A 17,006-nucleotide genomic window follows, 5' to 3' on the forward strand; every position below is an offset into this window, starting at 1 on the left:
TGTGTGAGGATGTGTGTGTGCAGGTCTGTGTGTGCAGACATGCATGTGTATGCAGGTGTGTGTGTGTACAGATGTGTGTGCAGGTGTGTGTTTGCAGATGTGTGTGCAGATGTGCATGTGTCGTTGTGTATATGCACATGTGCACTGTGTGCAGGCGTGTGTGTGTACAGATATGTGTGCAGGTGTGTGTGTGCAGATGTGCTTGTGTACAGATGTGTGTGTGTAGTTCCGTGTACGCCCATGTGCACTGTGTGCAGGTGTGTGGGGATGTGTGTGTGCAGGTCTGTGTGTGCAGTTGTGTGTGCAGACATGCATGTGTGTGCAGGTGTGTGTGCAGATGTGTGTGTAGCTGTGTGTACGCCCATGTGCACTGTGCGCAGGTGTGTGGGGATGTGTGTGTGCAGTTCTCTGTGCAGATGTGCGTGTGTAGTCAAGTGTGTGTAGGCCATTGTGCTTGTTTGTGCAGACGTACATACAGGTGTGTGTGCAGATGTGTGTGTAGCTGTGTGTACACACATGTGTCCTGTGTGCAGGTGTGTGGGGATGTGTGTGCACGTCTGTGTGTGCAGACATGCATGTGCGTGCAGGAGAGCGGGGATGTGTGAGTGTGCAGGTCTGTGTGTGCAGATGTGTGTGCAGACATGTATGTGTGTGCAGGTGTGTGTGCAGGACTGTGCCAGTGTGCTTGTTTGTGCAGATATGTGTGCAGATGTGTGTGTAGCTGTGTGTATGCCCATGCGCACTGTGTGCAGGTGTGTGGGGATGTGTGTGTGTGCAAGTCTGTGTGTGCAGTTGTGTGTGTAGTTGTGTGTATGCACATGTGCATTGTGTGCAGGTGTGTGGGGATGTGTGTGTGCAGGTCTGTGTGTGCAGTGTGTGCAAACATGCACGCACGTGCAAGCATGTGTGCAGGAGTGTGTGTGCACGTGTGTGCAGGCGTGTGGGGATGTGTGCGTGTGCAGGTCTCCGTGTGCAGATGTGTGTGCAGACATACATGTGTGTGCAGGTGTGTGTATGTAGATGTGTGTGGGACTCACACTTGAGCTGTTCCACGGGCCAGTCTTTGGAGACGAGGTCAGGAGCCAATGAACTCACGGAGCAATTACAGGTTTCCCAATCCTATGAAATGAGGAAGCTGGGGAGGGAGGGGCAGGGAGGGTATGATGACACTGAGGAACTCTGAAAGGAGCTACTCAGAAGCGGGAGTCTCCGAGAGAAGAAAAGCAGGTGGAAGGAGAGGAAGCGGATGCCGTGGGGTAAGCTAAGTTCTTTCATTCTGTGGTCTTTGAGCATGTCGAGTCCCCCGGGTACATGTTTCTGCTGTGTCTGTCGATAGAAAAGAAAGAGACTGAACTGTAACATAAGATTTCAAACGTTGACTCGAGCCGAAGTGGGGACAGCGGCCCAGAAGACTGAGAGCCAAGGAACCTTGCATATGAGTTGTCTTCTGCCTTTGTTATATGCAGGTTTTTAAAGGCAAAATTAAAAAAATAAAATAAAATAAAAAGAGGGAGGCGTTGTTGGAGGACAGGGAGGGGGCTTCTGTGAAGCTGTTTGCTGGGAATTCTCGTTGGTTTACAGAAAAAAGCAATTAATTAATGATTGGCTGTACATTGCTAAGCTACAGGGCGTTGGGGTGTAGTATCTAGCACGGAATTATCACGTGAATTCATAGCAATCTGTGGCATCCGGAAGCCGTTTCGAGAGATGAACGCAGCCGGGCGTGGTGGCTCACGCCTGTAATCCCAGCACTTTGGGAGACTGAGGCGGGCGGATCACCTGAGGTCGGGAGTTCGAGACCATCCTGGCCAACATGGAGAAACCCCGTCTCTACTAAAAATACTAAATTAGCCGGGCATGGTGGTGGCAAGCACCTGTAATCCCAGCTATTCAGGAGGCTGAGGCAGGAGAATCGTTTGAACCCGGGAGGCGGAGCTTGCAGTGAGCTGAGATTGCACCACTGCACTCCAGCCTGGGCAACAAGAGCGAGACTCTGTCTCAAAAAAAAAAAAAAAGAGAGAGAGAAGAAAAGAGATGAATGCAGAGCTGAAAGGGGTAGGGAGTGTGATGGTGTTACTGGTTACTAGAAAGGGGTCCTGATCCAGACTTCAAGAAAGGGTTCTGGGATCTTGCCCAAGAAAGAACTGGAGGCAAGTTCACATTGCAAACTGAAAGCAAGCTTATTAAGATAGTAAAGGGGGGCCGGGCACGGTGGCTCATGCCTCCAACACTTTTGGAGGCTGAGGCGGGCGGATCACCTGAGCTCAGGAGTTCGAGATCAGCTTGGTCAACATGGCAAAACTACACCTTTATTAAAAATAGAAAAAATTAGCTAGGTGTGGCAGTGTAATCCCAGCTACTTGGGAGGCTGAGGCAGGAGAATCGCTTGAACCCGGGAGGCAGAGGTTGCAGTGAGCCCAGATTGCACCATTGCACTCCAGCCTAGGCAACAAGAGCAAAACTCTGTCCCCAAAAAAAGATAACTAAAATAAAAAATCATGGGGAGAGATGCTCCACTACAAGGGTGTCTGATAAAGGATTCATCTTTGTCATGACTATGTTTTGCAATAATCAATATTATATATATATATATATATATATTTTTTTTTTTTTTTTGAGACCATCTGGCTCTGTCACCCAGGCTGGAGGGCAGTGGTGCAATCACAGCTTACTGCTGTCTTGAATTCCTGGGCTCAAGCAATCCTCCCATCTCTGCCTCCCGAGTAGCTGGGTCAAAGGCAAATGCCACCATTCCTGGCAAATATTTGTATTTTTGTAGGGACGAGGGTTTTGCTGTGTTTCCCGGGCTGGTCTTGAACTCCTAGACTCAATCTGTCTTCCTGCCTCAGCCTCCCAAAGTGGCGGGATGACATGTGTGGGCCACCGTGACTGGCCCAATATTATTTTTAAAGCAAAACGGATTCTCACACTATGAAAGCTTTTGTTCTGAAGATATCAACACATCAGGAGGTTTCTGTGTCTGTTCAGTCCTGGGTCTGTTTACTAAACAGTATCCATCTGTTCACATATCTTGCGTCAGGAATGGCTGACCTCCAGGGAATGCTGCCCAGCCTGTCCCAGCCTCCTTGTTCCCAGCCCCTATTCAAGATGGAGTCCCTCTAAGCCGGGCGTGATGTAATCCCAGGACTTTGGGAGGCCGAGGTGGGCGGATCACCTGAGGTCAGGAGTTCGAGACCAGCCTGGCCAACATGGAGAAACCCCATCTCTACTAAAAATACCCAAAATTAGCTGGGGCGTGGTGGCGGGCGCCTGTCATCCCAGCTACTTGGGAGGCTGAGGCAAGAGAATCGCATGAACCCGGGAGACCGAGGTTGCAGTGAGCTGAGATCGCGCCATTGCACTCCAGCCTGGGCGACAGAGTGAGACTCCATCTCAAAATAAATAAATAAATAAATGGAACATTTAAGGCTGGGCGTGCTGGCACACGTCCGTAACCCCAATATTTTGGAAGGCTGAGGTGACAGAGGATTGCTTGAGGCCACAGCAATTCCAGACCAGCCCGGGCAACATCGTAAGATTCCCCCATCCCTCGTGTATAAAAAAAAGATTAAATTATTGCAAATTTTAAAAAAGACAGAAATGAGGCATCTTAAGTTACCACCCAGATTGGGGAACTAAGAGTCTGGATTTGGACAGCTTGTTGCACGTTTTATGGGTATGCTAAATCACATTTCACTCTTTTTGTTGAGACAGAGTCTCGTGCTGTTGCCCAGGCTGGAGTGCAGTGGTGCCATCTCGGCTCACTGTAACCTCCGCCTCCCGGGTTCAAGTGATTCTCCTGCCTCAGCCTCCTGAGTAGCTGGGATTACAGGTGCCCGCCACCACACCCAGCTAATCTATTTATTTATTTTATTTTATTTTATTTTTTTTGAGACAACATCTTGCTCTGTCGCCCAGGCTGGAGTGCAGTGGCGCGATCTCTGCTCACGGCAACCTCCGCCTCCTGGGTTCAAGCAATTCTCCTGCCTCAGCCTCCTGAGTAGCTAGGATTACAGGCACATGCCACCACACCCAGCTAATTTTTTTTTTTTTTTGGAGACAGCGTCTTGCTCTGTCACCCAGGCTGGAGTGCAGTGGTGCAATCTCAGCTCACTGCAACCTCCACCTCCTGGGTTCCTGCTTCAGCCTCCTGAGTAGCTGGGACTACAGGCACCTGCCACCATGCCCAGCTAATTTTCTTTGTATTTTTAGTAGAGACGGGGTTTCACTGTGTTTGCCAGGATGGTCTCGATCTCCTGACCTCATGATCTGCCCGCCTCGGCCTCCCAAAGTGCTGGGATGACAGGCGTGAGCCACCGCGCCCGGCATGAAAGGGTTTTTCATTAAAAATCCTTGTTATACCACGGAGCCCTGTGTTGGGGTAAAATATCATGATTTCCCTCACTCTCCATCATTCTTGCTTTGAATCTGAGAAGGAAGCTTGGCGGCCTCTATTTTAGGATCAGCCGAAAATTTCCAGAAAGGGGAAAGAAAACTCATTCTGTAAACACAAAAAAGAAGAAGAGAAAAAAGTATAAGTGGTACAGACAAAACGCAAAGATGTTGCATAATTTTCCGTGAGTGCAAAATGTCCTGTAAACCAAAAAAGATGTATCTGAGACAGGTCTCAGTCCATTTAGAAAGTTCATTTTGCCGAGGTTAAGGGCGCCTGCCCATGACAGAGCCTCAGGAAATCGCAATGACAGGTGCTGTGGATACACAGGGCACAATTTGCTTTCATACATTTTTTGGGGTGGGGAGGGAGCTGGGGATCCAGTGTTGTTCTGTCACCCAGGCTGCAGTGCAATGGTGCAATCTCAGCTCACTATCACTGTAACCTCCGCCTCCCGTGTTCAAGCCATTCTCCTGCCTCAGCCTTTTGAGTAGCTGGGATTACAGGCACCCACTACCGCGCCCAGCTAATTTTTGTATTTTTAGTAGAGACGGGGTTTCACCATGTTGGCCAGGATGGTCTCGAACTCCTGGCCTCAAAAGATTCACCTGCCTCGGCCTCCCAAAGTGCTGGGATGACGGGCTTGAGCTACTGCGCCCGGCCTTTTTTTTTTTTTTTTTTTTTTTTTTTTTGAGATCCAGTCTTGCTGTGTCGCCCAGGCTGGAGTGCAGTGGTGCGATCTCAGCTCACTCTCACTGCAACCTCTGCCTCCCAGGTTCAAATGATTCTCCTGCCTCAGGCTCTCGAGTCACTGGGATTACAGGCGCTCACCATCACGCTCAGCTGATTTTTCTATTTTTAGTAGAGACGGGGTTTCACCATCTTGGCCAGGCTGTTCTTGAACTTCTGACCTTAAGTGATCCACCTGCCTCGGCCTCCCAAAGTACTGGGATGACAGGCGTGAGCCACTGTGCCCGGCCTTTTTTTTTTTTTTTTTGAGATCCAGTCTTGCTGTGTCACCCAGGCTGGAGTGCAGTGGTGCGATCTCGGCTCACTCTCACTGCAACCTCTGCCTCCCAGGTTCAAACAATTCTCCTGCCTCAGCCTCCTGAGTCACTGGGATTACAGGCATGGACCACCACACGCAGCTCATTTTTGTATTTTTTTTTTTTTTTTTTTCTGACAGAGTCTCGTTCTGTAGCCAAGGCTGGAGTGCAGTGGCGCGATATCTCGGCTCACTGCAACCTTCGTCATCCAGGTTCAAGCGATTCTCCTGCCTCGACCTCCCGAGTAGCTGAGATTACAGGCACCTGCCACCGCACCCGGCTAATTTTTGTATTTTTAGCAGAGAAAGGGTTTCTCCACGTTGGCCAGGCTGGTCTCAAACTCCTGGCCTCAGGTGATCCACCAGCCTTGGCCTCCCAAAGTGCTGGGATTATTGGCGTGAGCCATGGCGCCCGGCCCCGGTATGTAATTTTTAAAACCTTTGTAGTACCTTATTTACGAATAAAATGCGAGGCAGGTTTGCCTAAGACAGTTTCCACTATGACCTTTCATGATTTTGGGGTCCTGAGACTTATTTACCTTTCACAGTTCACAGCAGGAAAATCCGTGGAGACAGCAGATCCGAGAAGCGGCGATGTTTGCGTAGAACCCTGAACGTGCTTCCTTCGGCCTGTCGGTAATGTGGTTGGGGATTTTCTTTTTTTTAAGTGAAGTCTAAAGAACTGAAATGTTTTGCTCCGTAATGATGAACCAGGATAGAAGTGAGAACTCAGGGCAGAAGAATCTGAATGAGGAACTGTCTGACCTATGACAAATTTAACATGTCACGTTCCCTCTGAGACAGTACACATCCTCCTGAAGCGGCGTGACAAGGCACATCCTCCTGAAGGGTCTCCAGGCAGAAGAGACACATGAACCTGTCAAAAAAAAAAAGAGCCGGCCGGGCGCAGTGACTCAAGCCTGTAATCCCAGCACTGTGGGAGGCTGAGGCGGGGGGATCATGAGGTCAGGAGTTCCAGACCAGCCTGGCCAACATGGTGAAACCCCATCTCTGCTAAAAATACAAAAATCAGCTGGGTGTAGTGGCAGGTGCCTCTAGTCCCAGCTACTCCGGAGGCCGAGACAGGAGAATCGCTTGAACCCAGGAGGCGTAGGTTGCAGTGAGCCAAGATCGCGCCACTGCACTCCAGCCTGGGCAACAGAGCGACAGTCCGTCCCAAACACAGCAAAATATTTAAAGAGATTTATTCTGAGCCAAATATGAGTGAGCAAGAAGGCCCAGGGAAAATAGTCTAAAGAGATCCTGAGAACACGTATCCAAGCTGGTTGAGCGGCAGTTTGGTTTTATATGTTTTTGTTTGTTTACTTATTTTATGTAAGTTAATTTAATTTATTTATTTGTTTATTTTGAGATGAAGCCTTGCTCAGTCTGTTAGGCTGGAGTGCAGTGGCACGATCTCGGGTCACTGCAACCTCCGCCTCCCGGGTTCACGCCATTCTCCTGCCTCAGCCTCCCGAGTAGCTGGGACTACAGGCGCCCACCACCATGCCCGGCTAATTTTTTGTATTTTTAGTAGAGACGGGGTTTCACCGTGTTGGCCAGGATGGTCTCGATCTCCTGACTTCGTGATCCGCCCGCCTCAGCCTCCCAAAGTGTTGGGATTACAGGCGTGAGCCACCACGCCCGGCCAATTTTTGTAGTTTTAGTAGCAACGGGGTTTCACCATGTTGGCCAGGCTGGTCTCAAACTTGTGACCTCACGTGATCTGCTCACCTCGTCCTCCCAAAGTGCTGGGATTACAGGCGTGAGCCACCGTGTCTGGCTGTTTTGTTTTATTTGTTTTATTTTTTGTGACAGAGTCTCACTCTGTCACCCAGGCTGGAGTGCAGTGGAGCGATCTCAGCTCACTGCAACCTCTGCCTCCGGAGTTGAAGCAATTCTCCTGCCTCAGCCTCCCAAGTAGCTGGCATTACAGAGGTATGCCACCACGCCTGGCTAAATTTTGTTTGTTTGTTTGTTTGTTTTTGTTTTTCAGTAGACACAGGGTTTCACTATGTTGGCCAGGCTGGTCTCGAACTCCTGACCTCACCTAATCTGCCTGCCTCAGCCTCCAGAAGTACTGGGATTACAGCCGTGAGCCACCTCACCCAGCCAGCAGCTTGGTTTTATGTTTGTTTATATATATATTTATTTATTTATTTTTAATTTTTGGAGACGGAGTCTTGCTCTGTTGCCTGGGCTGGAGAGCAGTGGCATGATCTTGGCTCACGGCAACCTCTGCCTTTCGAGTTCCAGTGATTCTCCTGCCTCAACCTCGCGAGTAGCTGGGAGTACAGGCGCCCGCTATCACACCTGGCTAGTTTTTGTATTTTTAGTAGAGAGACGGTTTCACCGTATTGTCCAGGCTGGTCTTGAACTCCTGTCCTCAAGTGATCCACCCACCTGAGCCTCTCAAAGTGCTGGGATTGCAGGCGTGAGCCTCTGTGGCCAGCCAACAGACAGTTTTGCAGGACCATTTCAAAATATGTCAAGTAAATATATTTTGGGGTGAAATGTATTTTGGAGTGGCATATACTGATTTCCCACAGTCTTGTCTGGGGAGGCATATCCTGGCCTGCTAGAAAGCATACACAGTAGCAGACAGGTGTGGTGGGTCACGCCTGCAATCCCAGCCCTTTGGGAGGCCGAGGCAGGTGGATCACAAGGTCAGGAGATCGAGACCATCCTGGCCAACATGGTGAAATGCTGTCTCTACTAAAAATACAAAAATTAGCTGGGCGTGGTGGTGCATGCCTGTAATCCCAGCTACGCGGGAGGCCGAGGCAGGAGGACCACTCCGCCCAGGAGGCGGAGGTTGCAGTGAGCTGAGATCGCGCCACTGCACTCCAGCCTGGGAGACAGAGCGAGGCTTCGTCTCTAAATAAATAAATAAAGCTTACACAGTAGCTGAGAAGACAGGGAAAGGAGGTGAAGAAATGACAGAAAGCTTAGAAGTCGCTCGTTATAACCCCTTCCTGCCCCATCTCATGTTTCTCTTAAAGCATCAACCAAGGGTGCTTGTGTTACAGGAAAGGGGTTCGGATCCAGCCCCCAAGAGGGGGTTCTTGGATCTCACACAAGAAAGAATTCAGGGCGGCCAGGCGCGGTGGCTCACACCTGTAATCCCAGCACCTTGGGAGGCAGAGGCGGGCGGATCACGAGGTCAGGAGTTCGAAACCAGCCTGACCAACATGGTGAAACCCCATCTATACTAAAAACACAAAAATTAGCCAGGTGTGGGGGTGCGTGCCTGTAGTCCCAGCTACTCAGGAGACAGAGGCATGAGAATGGCGTGAACCCGGGAGGTGATGCTTGCAGTGAGTGGAGATCATGCCACTACACTCCAGCCTGGGCGATAGAGTGAGTCAATCTCAAAAAAAAAAAAAAAAAAAAAATTCCGGGTGAGTCAGCAGTGCAAAGCCAAAGCAAATTTATTTCAAAAGTAAAATAGTGAAAGAATAGCTACTCCAGAGGCCGGGCGCAGTGGCTCATGCCTGTAATCCCAGCACTTTGGGAGGTTGAGGTGGGCAGATCACCTGAGGTCAGGAGTTGGAGACCAGCCTGACCAACATGGTGAAACCCCGTCTCTACTAAAAATACAAAAATTAGCCAGGCGTGTTGCGGCGTGCCTGTAGTCCCAGCTACTCGGAGGCTGAGGCAGTAGAATTGCTTCAACTTGGGAGACGGAGGTTGCAGTGAGCCGAGATGGCACCACTGCACTCCAGCCTGGGCGACAGAATGAGACTCAGTCTCAAAAAAGAAAAAAATTTCAGGGCGAGCAAGTTTATTATGAAAGTAAAATAGTGAAAGACTAGCTACTCCAGAGGCCAGGTGCAGTGGCTCATGCCTATAATCCCAGCACTTTGGGAGCCCGAGGCAGGTGGATCACCTGAGGTCAGGAGTTCGAGACCAGCCTGGCCAACATGGTGAAACCCCATCTCTACTAATAATACAAAAATTAGCCAGGCGTGTTGGTGGGTGCCTGTAGTCCCAGCTACTTGGAGGCTGAGGCAGTAGAATCACTTGAACCTAGGAGACAGAGGTTGCAGTGAGCCGAGATGGCGCCACTGTACTCCAGCCTGGGTGACAGAGTGAGACTCCGTCTCCAAAAAATAAATAAATAAGTCAACCAAGAAGGCCGTACGTACAGTGGCTCACACCTGTCATCCCATCACTTTGGGAGGCCGAGGCAGGGGGATCACTTGAGATCAGGAGTTGGAGACCAGCCTGGCCAACATGGTGAAACCCCATCTCTACTAAAAATACAAAAATTAGCCGGGCATGGTGGCGGGTGCCTGTAATCCCAGCTACTCGGGAGGCTGAGGCAGGAGGATTGCTTTAACCCGGGAGGCGGAGGTTGCAGTGAGCCGAGATCGTGCCATTGCACTCCAGCCTGGGCGACAGAGCAAGACCGTCTACAAAATAATAATAATAATTAATAATAATAATAATAACTAGTGCAAGAGAAGTACACAAATATCCCAAACATTTAGTGACTCAGCAGAGGGGGCCAGTCTCAAGGAACAGGACTTCTACACCTGTTACCACCACCTGGGGAGTTGTATCTGGATCTCAAGGTCAGGCCCACCCAGACAGAATGTGCATCTCTAGGGTGCCACAGGAGAGTCTGTCCAGTGCCCAGAAACACCTGCAAGACCCAGAAGCAGGCTCCAAGAAGCGGGGTGCTGCAGTCCAGTGGGGGAAGCGGCCACATCCCTGTCATGTGGGCTACAGATGAGTCCGGGGGGCAGGGGCAGGAGAAGAAGAAACAGGTGTGGCCTACATGCTTTTACTTCCCCTTAGCAAGCGAGGTTCCTCTTGCAGAGGAACGGTCTGAGAGACACAACCGGTTTTTTTTTTGTTTGTTTGCTTTTCCTTGAGACAGAGTCTCCCTCTGTCACCCAGGCTGGAGGGCAGTGGCACAATCTCGGCTCACTGCAGCCTCCGCCTCCTGGGTTCAAGCGATTCTCCTGCCTCAGCCTCCCGAGTAGCTGGGATTACAGGCGCCCACCACCCCACCCGGCTAATTTTTGTATTTCTAGTAGAGACGAGGTTTCGTCGTATTAGCCAAGCTGGTCCCGAACTCCTGACCTCAGGCGATCCGCCTGCCTTGGCCTCCCAAAGTGCTGGGATTACAGGCGTGAGCCACTGTGCCCAGCCGAGAGACGCAATCTTTCAGAGAGGAGGTCTGGAGCAGGAACCTCAGGGTGGACAGATGGGTCCCACCAGGTGCAGACGCTTGAACTAAAGATGCTACAAAGGCCGGGTGCAGTGGTTCATGCCTGTAATTCCAGCAGTTTGAGAAGCTGATGCAGGCAGATCATCTGAGGTCAGGAGTTCGAGCCCAGCCTGGCCAACATGGCAAAACAGCGTCTCTACTAAAAACGCAAAATTAGCGTGGCATAATGGCGGGCGCCTATAATCCCAGCTACTTGGGAGGCTGAGGCAGGAGAATCGCTTGAACCCGGGAAGTGGAGGTTGCAGTGAGCCGACATTGCACCACTGCACTCCAGTCTGGGCGACAAGAGTGAAACTCCGTCTCAAAAAAAAAAAAAAAGAAGAAGAAGAAGAAAAGAAATACATTAGTTTGGTCCATAAAGGCGGGACAACTCAAAGTGGGGGCTTCCAGGCTATAAATGAATTTAAACATTTTCTGGTTGACAATTGGTTGAGTTTGTAGCTCCTCCTCCTTCTCTTCTTCCTCCTCCTTCTCCCCCCTTCCTCCTCTTCCTCCTCCTCCTTCTTCTTCTCTTCTTTCTTCTTCTTCTCCTTCCCCTTCTTCTTCCTCCTCCTTCTCCTCCTCCTTTTTCTTCTTCTTGCTTATGGGCTTGGATAGAAGTACAATGACATGGATCCACCATTTCTAGAATCATACCGAGTAGCTTCTTTTCTCCTCCTCCTCCTCCTTCTCCTCCACCTCCTCCTCCTCCTCCTTCTCCTCCTCCTCCTTCTCCTCCTCCTCCTCCTCCTTCTCCTCCTCCTCCTTCTCCTCCTCCTCCTTCTCCTCCTGCTCCTTCTCCTCCTCTTCCTCCTACTCCTCCTCCTCCTTCTCCTCCTCCTCCTTCTCCTACTCCTCCTTCTCCTCCTTCTCCTGCTCCTTCTCCTCCTGCTCCTTCTCCTCCTGCTCCTTCTCCTCCTCTTCCTCCTACTCCTCCTTCTCTTCCTTCTCCTCCTCCTCCTCCTCCTCCTCCTTCTCCTCCTCCTACTCCTTCTCCTCCTCCTCCTTCTCCTCCTCCTCCTCCTTCTCCTCCACCTCCTTCTCCTCCTCCTTCTCCTCCTCCTCCTTCTCCTCCTCCTCCTTCTCCTCCTCCTCCTTCTCCTCCTCCTCCTTCTCCTCCACCTCCTTCCACTCCTCCTCCTGCTCCTTCTCCTCCTCCTCCTTCTCCTCCTCCTCCTTCTCCTCCTCCTTCTCCTCCTCCTCCTTCTCCTCCTCCTCCTTCTCCTCCTCCTCCTTCTCCTCCTCCTCCTTCTCCTCCTCGTCCTTCTCCTCCTCCTGCTCCTTCTGCTCCTCTTCCTCCTACTCCTCCTTCTCTTCCTCCTCCTTCTCCTCCTGGTCCTTCTCCTCCTCCTGCTCCTTCTGCTCCTCTTCCTCCTCCTCCTCCTTCTCCTCCTCCTCCTTCTCCTCCTCCTCCTCCTCCTTCTCCTCCTGCTCCCCTTCTCCTCCTACTCCTCCTGCTCCTCCTTCTCCTACTCCGCCTTCTCCTACTCCTCCTTCTCCTCTTCCTTCTTCTCCTCCTCCTTCTCCTTCTCCTCCTCTTCCTCCTACTCCTCCTCCTCCTTCTCCTCCTCCTGCTCCTTCTGCTCCTCTTCCTCCTCCTCCTCCTTCTCCTCCTCCTCCTTCTCCTCCTCCTCCTCCTCCTTCTCCTCCTGCTCCCCTTCTCCTCCTACTCCTCCTGCTCCTCCTTCTCCTACTCCGCCTTCTCCTACTCCTCCTTCTCCTCTTCCTTCTTCTCCTCCTCCTTCTCCTTCTCCTCCTCTTCCTCCTACTCCTCCTCCTCCTTCTCCTCCTCCTTCTCCTCCTCCTCCTCCTCCTTCTCCTCCTGTTCCCCTTCTCCTCCTACTCCTCCTGCTCCTCCTTCTCCTACTCCGCCTTCTCCTACTCCTCCTTCTCCTCCTCCTCCTGCTCCTTCTCCTCCTCCTCCTTCTCCTCCTTCTCCTCCTCCTTCTCCTCCTCCTCCTTCTCCTCCTGCTCCTTCTCCTCCTCTTCCTCCTACTCCTCCTCCTCCTTCTCCTCCTCCTCCTTCTCCTACTCCTCCTTCTCCTCCTTCTCCTGCTCCTTCTCCTCCTGCTCCTTCTCCTCCTGCTCCTTCTCCTCCTCTTCCTCCTACTCCTCCTTCTCTTCCTTCTCCTCCTCCTCCTCCTCCTCCTCCTTCTCCTCCTCCTACTCCTTCTCCTCCTCCTCCTTCTCCTCCTCCTCCTCCTTCTCCTCCACCTCCTTCTCCTCCTCCTTCTCCTCCTCCTCCTTCTCCTCCTCCTCCTTCTCCTCCTCCTCCTTCTCCTCCTCCTCCTTCTCCTCCACCTCCTTCCACTCCTCCTCCTGCTCCTTCTCCTCCTCCTCCTTCTCCTCCTCCTCCTTCTCCTCCTCCTTCTCCTCCTCCTCCTTCTCCTCCTCCTCCTTCTCCTCCTCCTCCTTCTCCTCCTCCTCCTTCTCCTCCTCGTCCTTCTCCTCCTCCTGCTCCTTCTGCTCCTCTTCCTCCTACTCCTCCTTCTCTTCCTCCTCCTTCTCCTCCTGGTCCTTCTCCTCCTCCTGCTCCTTCTGCTCCTCTTCCTCCTCCTCCTCCTTCTCCTCCTCCTCCTTCTCCTCCTCCTCCTCCTCCTTCTCCTCCTGCTCCCCTTCTCCTCCTACTCCTCCTGCTCCTCCTTCTCCTACTCCGCCTTCTCCTACTCCTCCTTCTCCTCTTCCTTCTTCTCCTCCTCCTTCTCCTTCTCCTCCTCTTCCTCCTACTCCTCCTCCTCCTTCTCCTCCTCCTGCTCCTTCTGCTCCTCCTCCTCCTCTTCCTTCTCCTCCTCCTCCTTCTCCTCCTCCTCCTCCTCCTTCTCCTCCTGCTCCCCTTCTCCTCCTACTCCTCCTGCTCCTCCTTCTCCTACTCCGCCTTCTCCTACTCCTCCTTCTCCTCTTCCTTCTTCTCCTCCTCCTTCTCCTTCTCCTCCTCTTCCTCCTACTCCTCCTCCTCCTTCTCCTCCTCCTTCTCCTCCTCCTCCTCCTCCTTCTCCTCCTGTTCCCCTTCTCCTCCTACTCCTCCTGCTCCTCCTTCTCCTACTCCGCCTTCTCCTACTCCTCCTTCTCCTCCTCCTCCTGCTCCTTCTCCTCCTCCTCCTTCTCCTCCTTCTCCTCCTCCTTCTCCTCCTCCTCCTTCTCCTCCTGCTCCTTCTCCTCCTCTTCCTCCTACTCCTCCTCCTCCTTCTCCTCCTCCTCCTTCTCCTACTCCTCCTTCTCCTCCTTCTCCTGCTCCTTCTCCTCCTGCTCCTTCTCCTCCTGCTCCTTCTCCTCCTCTTCCTCCTACTCCTCCTTCTCTTCCTTCTCCTCCTCCTCCTCCTCCTCCTCCTTCTCCTCCTCCTACTCCTTCTCCTCCTCCTCCTTCTCCTCCTCCTCCTCCTTCTCCTCCACCTCCTTCTCCTCCTCCTTCTCCTCCTCCTCCTTCTCCTCCTCCTCCTTCTCCTCCTCCTCCTTCTCCTCCTCCTCCTTCTCCTCCACCTCCTTCCACTCCTCCTCCTGCTCCTTCTCCTCCTCCTCCTTCTCCTCCTCCTCCTTCTCCTCCTCCTTCTCCTCCTCCTCCTTCTCCTCCTCCTCCTTCTCCTCCTCCTCCTTCTCCTCCTCCTCCTTCTCCTCCTCGTCCTTCTCCTCCTCCTGCTCCTTCTGCTCCTCTTCCTCCTACTCCTCCTTCTCTTCCTCCTCCTTCTCCTCCTGGTCCTTCTCCTCCTCCTGCTCCTTCTGCTCCTCTTCCTCCTCCTCCTCCTTCTCCTCCTCCTCCTTCTCCTCCTCCTCCTCCTCCTTCTCCTCCTGCTCCCCTTCTCCTCCTACTCCTCCTGCTCCTCCTTCTCCTACTCCGCCTTCTCCTACTCCTCCTTCTCCTCTTCCTTCTTCTCCTCCTCCTTCTCCTTCTCCTCCTCTTCCTCCTACTCCTCCTCCTCCTTCTCCTCCTCCTTCTCCTCCTCCTCCTCCTCCTTCTCCTCCTGTTCCCCTTCTCCTCCTACTCCTCCTGCTCCTCCTTCTCCTACTCCGCCTTCTCCTACTCCTCCTTCTCCTCCTCCTCCTGCTCCTTCTCCTCCTCCTCCTTCTCCTCCTTCTCCTCCTCCTTCTCCTCCTCCTCCTTCTCCTCCTCCTCCTTCTCCTCCTGCTCCTTCTCCTCCTCTTCCTCCTACTCCTCCTCCTCCTTCTCCTCCTCCTCCTTCTCCTCCTGCTCCTTCTCCTCCTGCTCCTTCTCCTCCTCTTCCTCCTACTCCTCCTTCTCTTCCTTCTCCTCCTCCTCCTTCTCCTCCTCGTCCTTCTCCTCCTCCTGCACCTTCTCCTCCTCCTCCTTCTTCTTCTTCCTTTTTTGCATAAAGAGGTATCAAATAAGAGTAGTTTCACTGCCCTAAAAATCCTCTGAGGTCCATGTATTCATCCCTCCGTCTGCCCAACGCCAACCAACTCCGGATCTTTTTACTGTTTCCATGATTTTGTCTTTTCCACAGTGTCCAAGTGTTAGAATGACTCAGTCTGCAGCCATCTGAAAGTGGCTTCTTTCCCTTAATCATAAGTATTTAAACTTCATTCATGTGGTTTTATGTACTCACCCTTTCTTTCTTCCTCTTCTTTTTTTTTTTTTCACTTGCCTTTTATAGCTGTTGCAAAAGTCAAGATTTTTAAAAAAGTATAAAAGAGCAGGGCCGGGCACGGTGGCTCACGCCTGTAATCCCAGCACTTTGGGAGGCCGAGGCAGGTGGATCACAAGGTCAGGAGATCGAGACCATCCTGGCTAACACGGTGAAACCCTGTTTCTACTAAAAATACAAAAAAAAAAAATTAGCTGGGTGTGGTGGTGGGCGCCTGTAGTCCCAGCTACTTGGGAAGCTGAGGCAGGAGAATGGTGTGAACCCAGGAGGTGGACGTTGCAGTGAGCCGAGATCGCGCCACTGCACTCCAGCCTGGGTGACAAAGCGTGACTTCGTCTCAAAAAAGAAAAAAAAAAGTACAAAAGAGCAAAACAAAACAAAACAAAAGTTATGAAAATGAAAACCTGAGCCATCCTTTATCTTATTTCCCCAAATCCACTAATTATTAACCGAAAGTAAAAGCTATGAAAAATGAATGAAAGTGACTGCAATTTCCTTGAAGTGTGTTAGAACCTGCCTTTAGTGTCAGCTATGGGTTCCCTCGTGAAGGTCAGCTGAGCCATGACCCATGAACCATGGAAGCTTGACTCTAGATTGACCATCTTGAGATGCCAAAGATGTCCACGTCCTAATCCCATGTGCGAGACAGAATAATGGCCCCAGAGATGTCCATATCCTAATCCCCATGTGCGAGACAGAATAATGGCCCCTAAGATGTCCACGTCCTAATCCCCATGTGATAGACAGAATAATGGCCCCAGAGATGTCTACATCCCAATCCCATGTGCGAGACAGAATAATGGCCCCAGAGATGTCCACATCCTAATCCCCATGTGGGAGACAGAGTAATGGCCCCAAAGATGTCCACGTCCTAATCCCATGTGCGAGACAGAATAATGGCCCCAAAGATGTCCACGTCCCAATCCCATGTGGGAGACAGAATAATGGCCCCAAAGATGTCCACATCCTAATCCCCATGTGGGAGACAGAATAATGGCCCCAGAGATGTCCACGTCCCAATCCCATGTGCGAGACAGAATAATGGCCCCAGAGATGTCCACATCCTAATCCCCATGTGGGAGACAGAATAATGGCCCCAAAGATGTCCACGTCCTAATCCCATGTGCGAGACAGAAAAATGGCCCCAAAGATGTCCACGTCCTAATCCCATGTGCGAGACAGAATAATGGCCCCACAGATGTCCACGTCCTAATCCCATGTGCGAGACAGAATAATGGCCCCAGAGATGTCCACGTCCTAATCCCCATGTGATAGACAGAATAATGGCCCCAGAGATGTCCACGTTCTAATCCCATGTGCGAGACAGAATAATGGCCCCAAAGATGTCCACATCCTAATCCCATGTGGGAGACAGAATAATGGCCCCAAAGATGTCCACGTCCTAATCCCATGTGCGAGACAGAAAAATGGCCCCAAAGATGTCCACGTCCTAATCCCATGTGCGAGACAGAATAATGGCCCCACAGATGTCCACGTCCTAATCCCATGTGCGAGACAGAATAATGGCCCCAGAGATGTCCACGTCCTAATCCCCATGTGATAGACAGAATAATGGCCCCAGAGATGTCCACGTTCTAATCCCATGTGCGAGACAGAATAATGGCCCCAAAGATGTCCACATCCTAATCCCATGTGGGAGACAGAATAATGGCCCCAAAGATGTCCACGTCCTAATCCCATGTGCGAGACAGAATAATGGCCCCAAAGATGTCCACGTCCTAATCCCATGTG

General features: G+C 51.6%; 1 protein-coding gene across 3 annotated transcripts in view; it reads left to right on the top strand.

The window, feature by feature from the left end:
* The first annotated feature begins 1,188 nt into the window (after positions 1-1,188).
* LOC129530148 (granulocyte-macrophage colony-stimulating factor receptor subunit alpha) overlaps positions 1,189-17,006 on the top strand; it is a 45,867-nt gene continuing 30,049 nt past the window's right edge. For 2 of the 3 annotated variants that reach the window (XM_055376910.2, XM_063703342.1), the window contains exons 1-2: positions 1,189-1,256; positions 5,987-6,074. Coding sequence is in view for 1 of the 3 variants with exons in the window: in XM_055376909.2 (XP_055232884.1) it covers positions 1,247-1,256 (10 nt within the window). In the remaining 2 variants the exon portion in view is untranslated. The remainder of the gene's footprint in view (positions 1,257-5,986; positions 6,075-17,006) is intronic. The other variant, XM_055376909.2, reaches the window with a different exon arrangement.

This window comes from Gorilla gorilla, chromosome X, assembly GCF_029281585.2.
Source record: "Gorilla gorilla gorilla isolate KB3781 chromosome X, NHGRI_mGorGor1-v2.1_pri, whole genome shotgun sequence".
Classification (NCBI taxonomy): Eukaryota; Metazoa; Chordata; class Mammalia; order Primates; family Hominidae; genus Gorilla; species Gorilla gorilla.